The sequence below is a fragment of the Arachis ipaensis genome, chromosome B05 (assembly GCF_000816755.2).
Source record: "Arachis ipaensis cultivar K30076 chromosome B05, Araip1.1, whole genome shotgun sequence".
In the NCBI taxonomy this organism is placed as follows: domain Eukaryota; kingdom Viridiplantae; phylum Streptophyta; class Magnoliopsida; order Fabales; family Fabaceae; genus Arachis; species Arachis ipaensis.
The window spans coordinates 85,590,319-85,595,777 of NC_029789.2; the positions used below are offsets into that span (position 1 = coordinate 85,590,319).

The 5,459-nt window shown below is 31.1% G+C and overlaps 1 protein-coding gene across 1 annotated transcript; it reads left to right on the plus strand.

Annotated features, from left to right (window-relative positions):
- LOC107641925 (protein CRABS CLAW) lies at nt 2,931–5,282 on the plus strand. Its single transcript, XM_016345307.2, has 7 exons — nt 2,931–3,189; nt 3,268–3,423; nt 3,831–3,936; nt 4,021–4,069; nt 4,192–4,267; nt 4,850–4,906; nt 5,031–5,282. The coding sequence occupies exons 1-7, from the start codon at nt 3,094–3,096 to the stop codon at nt 5,034–5,036; spliced, it is 546 nt and encodes a 181-aa protein (XP_016200793.1). The 5' UTR covers nt 2,931–3,093; the 3' UTR covers nt 5,037–5,282.

Consider the following 5,459-nt stretch of genomic DNA (forward strand, 5'->3'; position numbering starts at 1 on the left):
TTGACCAAAATTGATAAATTTTTTTATCATCTAGCGTTATATTTTTATAAATTAGTATCCTAATTACTGGTAGACAATATTTATTCCTAGTTTCCTACAGAAAAATATGTTCTAAATGTCTAGTTGAGTGTGATGACTGATGATGAGATAAATTGGAAGTAATTTTCATAACTATTAGGTGATATAATTTTTTTTTTGTGATTGAATTAGAACTAAGAAATTTTAGTATGTACGATGTCATAATCTATTTTATATTTGTTAAATAAGTAAACTGTAAACATTCATTCTTGATGTTTCCATATACATGTCCAATCTTGAGTATAATTAGATTTTATATATTTCTTAGGCATGCAATGAGAGCTTGGGATTAAATGTCACTATAACACTGAATAATGCTATATCATTATTGTAAGATCTCAAACTTTTTAAAATTAAAATATGAGCTATTTAAAATTTAAATTTTTATTTATGAAAGATTAAAAAATAATATTTAAAATGAAAACTGGATAATTATTTTAAAAATTTTACTCTAAAATAGAGTTAACATATCCAAAACTCACAAACAGATCCATGTTGGACCCAAACCCAAAACTTATAAGCCTTCCATTTTCCACAATCCAGCACACTTTCTCTTCATTCATACGCATTGAGCACAAAGAAGAGAGAAGATGAATTCTAAGTGTACTATTTACCATCACACTTTTTTGTTCATAATTTTTATAGTTTTGATTGACAAGCGATTTGTAGTCACACGTCACTCTTTTCATATTCTTTAATTCTATTTAACTGTTGTGGTGAGTAAGTCCGAAACCCCTATTCCATTTTCGAATTTTCCATTCAATTTGTGTTTTTGGTATATGTGAGTTGAAATCTTGTGATTTTGGTTCCTTAGAGGTATTCTAGCATAGATTTTAAGTGGGATTCTATCCCTAATTTTAAGTAAAAATCCTAGTATGAATGTTGGAATAATTGTTGTGATCAGATTATATGGAGTAACTTGGGTGTTTGGTTTATTTTGGTGCGTACTGGATCCTTGGGCTGATGTAAAAGCACTTAATAGAGGTGTAGTGTCATTGGTTGAGGCATGGTTTCGATTCGAAAAGGGAATTTAAGGGGTTGTAGTTTGTCCTACTTATTCCATATTAAGCGGTTAAACACCTGCTTAGGTAAGATGCAAGGGTGGTGGTTTGTCCCACTTGCTCCAGATAAAGGTATAAGACATTAAGGTAAGATGTTCGGGTTGTAATTTGTCCCACTTGTTTCGGGTTGAGACTTGAAACGCCCTGGATAAGATGCAAGGGTTGAGGCTTGTCCTACTTGTTTCGGGTTGAAATTGTAAACACCTACCTCGGTAAGATGCAAGGATTGAGGTTTGTCCTACTTACTCCTAGGTAAGCAGGTAAGATGCAAGGGTTGCGGTTTAGTCCCACTTGCTCCATGTTGTGGTGTTTCACATTCGGGTTAGCTGCTGCATGTGTGTCAAGTTTGGCATTATAACCAACAAATAAGCTCATGACTAATAGGACATTCATGCAACATACTGCATCTTTTTGCACTTGTTTGGGTGTACTTTATTGCCTTTAGTTTGTCTATTTGAATATTTCTATTTAACTACTAATTGCCATATTTGCTATAATTACGCTTGATTGTATCTAAACTTCATTACTTGTGATTGTGACTAGATGATTCGGATTGTGGTGGTTGAACGTTGATTGTTTTGCTTAGGTCGAATGGCGTGATTTGATTATACGTTGGATCAGAGGCTGGGATTTAATTTTGTTTGGTTCGGAGGCCGTGATTTAAGTATATGTTGGGTTCGAGGCTGTAATTTGATTTTGTTTGGGTCTGAGGTCGTGACTGTTAGGACGGAGGCCGTGATTAGATAAGTTATATGTCTTGGTAAATTTTAGTGAAATATGATATATATTTTGATTTGTGGCGGTGTAATTGATGATTTTGGTTTTGAACGGATGAATTTCAAATGGAGAATTTGGTTTGGTAAATTGATGAATAAAGGTTGGATGGATTTAAAAATAAAATAAATTGAATTAGAAAAAAGAATTCATAAAACGAGCAATAATCGCTGCTGTTAAACAAATTTTGATTATATATATATCCTTCTATAATAATTCTTAAACTCCTCTAGTGAGATTGTGTTAGATTTTTACTTTTCTACAGTCTTATTCTTTTCAGGAAATAGACAAAAAAATCGATGATGATTCTACTAAACTTTTGATCGTGCTTTTTTTTGATGTATTTTCTTAGTTATTGATTTTCTCTCGCTCTTATCATTAATTTTTTAATTTTTTGTCAAGAAGGATAGGAATGTTTAATTTGATTGCTTTTATATACATATATGCTTATAAAAGTTATTCTTGTTAATGCAAAGTGTGATGTGTATATATATTTTGTATCTATGTATGTATGTATATATAAAACAAAAAATATCTCCAATTTTTTAAAGAAAATTCAATGCAATTTTCAGCCAAAAGATCCTACTATAAATGTATGTTTAAAGCGATTGTAATATTTGTTATATCAGAATAGCATAACCAGAAGTGTAGTATTTTGATAACATGAATGTTACAATTAATAAAATTTATTATTTTAAATTAATATTTTATTAATAAATATATTATTAAAATTAGAAATTGGCGTGATGATATATATATATATATATTCACATTTACGAATATATTAATAAAAGAAAAATTAAAGATTTTTGGCGAATGTGGATTGTTTGTATTAGTGTCAGCGCATGGTGGCAGCTATGCTCATGTCTGCAAAGAAAGCATGCAAGCAATATGGTACTATGAACAAGACTACTATGTATCATAGTAAATTACATACAAATAAAATAAAAATAAATAAATCATGTTTTCTTTTCTTTTCTTTTTGGGTCTATACGCTAAGCTAAAATCACCACCTATGAATCTATCTTCCTATTCCTATATATGACTACTCCACTTCCCTCTCTTTGAATAAATAAAACCCTACAAACTGAAAGAAACGTTGTTTCTTGATTCATCATTCATTCTCTCTACTGTACTAGCACTAGTCTCTTTTCTTCTTTAACTTGCTCTCATTTGAAATATGAACCAGCAGGACGAGAAAGCCACCATGGATCTTGTTCCACCCTCTGAGCACCTCTGTTACGTTCGTTGCAACTTCTGCAACACTGTGCTTGCGGTAATAAATAAAATAGAATTTGTATGTATGAAGCATGGTGAGTTGAGGGTGATGGTGTGGTTGTTGTTGTTGTTTTAGGTTGGGATACCATGCAAGAGGCTGCTGGATACTGTGACAGTGAAGTGTGGTCACTGCAGCAACCTCTCGTTTCTGAGCACCAGGCCCCCTCCACCTCCAGCCCCTTTCTCTCACACCCATCAAACCACCACCATTGATCACACCCTCACTCTCCAGGTACACACAAAATTATTCAGCTTTGGCGTCGACATGTATGTGGCTGGTTTTTTAATTAATTCTGTTCTATATATTGTTGATTTTATTTGTCTTCTTGATTTTTTTAGTTTCGGTAGTATTTTATGTTGTGTCTTTTATGGCTTATATGATCTTGTTTTTGAGTCTTTTTACTCTAGTTCGATCTTTGGAGGATTTGAATTACTAGAAAAAAAATGTACACAAAAATTAATAATTAATTAAATAATATTAAAATGTAAAATATATAATATAGATTTTGGATACGCGGATAACCTTTTTTATGCATATATGCTCTTTCACATTGTGTTGAGAATTTATGATTAACAGTACTTATTAGTTAATAATTCGATTTCATTCTTGTTCCTTGTTTCCTTCCTTGGTAAAAGCAGGGTTTCTATGGTGATTCGAAGAAGGGGCAAGGATCATCTTCATCGTCCTCACCAACTACATCAAACGAATCAGTCTCCCCTAAAGCAGCACCTTTTGTTGTCAAACGTACGTATTACTTGATTAGCTTTAACAATCAAAATTTTGTGTGATTTGTTTTTGAATATTAACAAATATTACACACGCATACAGCACCTGAGAAGAAGCACCGTCTTCCATCTGCATACAACCGTTTCATGAAGTAAGTCTACGCTGAGATCGATATATATAGATCTAGAAATTACCTTAACAGATTCATCAACTTTAAAGTAAAACTGGGTTTCTTGTTTTGTTTTGATTTGATTTGATGTATGTAAATGTCAGAGAGGAGATTCAGCGCATCAAAGCAGCCAACCCTGAGATCCCACATCGAGAAGCTTTCAGCGCTGCAGCCAAAAATGTATCTCTCTTTTCTCTTTCTTTCTTTCTCTCTTTTCGTTTAGGGCTTTAGGCACATGTAGGGTTACCACCACCACTGCACATGCTTTATTCATAATTCATATATACATAAGTTTATATTAATATCTTGGGATAATATTGTTTATATTGTTTTATAATATTTCTAAGTGACATTATCGTTAGTTTAACAACACTTACACAGTCATCATCGTTACTATAACATAATAATACTAAAATTCATCTATATATATTACATTCATCTTGATAATGTTCCTTATTAGATCTTACATAATGCATAATTATATCTTACATAATGCATAAGTTGTTTGAATAGTTTAGGAATGTTTTAATTTTTTTTACTTTTTACTTATACCACTATTCATTCATTACAGTAAACTTAAGTAATTTATACCATTATAGGTTAAATTAATCCAAACTGTTTTGATTTTTTAAGATTATAATTTCTTAATTCGTATGCATTTGTGAAATTAGTGACTCATTTAACTTGTAGATAGACAGATCTAATAATTAATATCTTATACCTAATTAATTTTTGTGTTTTTGTTACAAAATTGCATCACAGTGGGCAAGGTTTATTCCAAATTCGCCTGCAAGCTCAGTTGCTGCAAGTAAAAACAATGTAAGGATATAATTGTTAATTATCATTATTTACTATTATTTTAAAAAAATATTTTTTGTTTGCCACGCATTGATCTCCAATAGAAATTAAATGTTTGTTAACTTCTATTTTCTCATTTGTGCAGGAATGAGAGAGTGGTGGCAAAAGGAGATATTCGGAGAGAAAAGCAAGTCAATTTAGTGTCTCAGTAGTGTCACTTCTTGTTAGTTATAATGATAATATAATAATAAAAACCCTACTATATGTTATGTTCTAAAATAGTTGTCTTTAATTTCCTTTAGTGTTGGGATTGGACATTATGCCATCATGTACGAGATTCCAGACCATCAGTTTATTAATGAAGGCAAGACTTAATTGCCACTTATTTTATTAATATATATCGATCTTTGACACAAAAGCTGTTTGATTGTTGTAGAAATATTTATTGTCTATATGTTAATTTTCTGCTGATTATTATGTTAGCCTTTTGGCAAGGCAAAAGCGCTAGGGTTTAATCCATTTTTCATTATTTATGGTATCGATTATATATTATTAATTTTATAATTAAAATTAA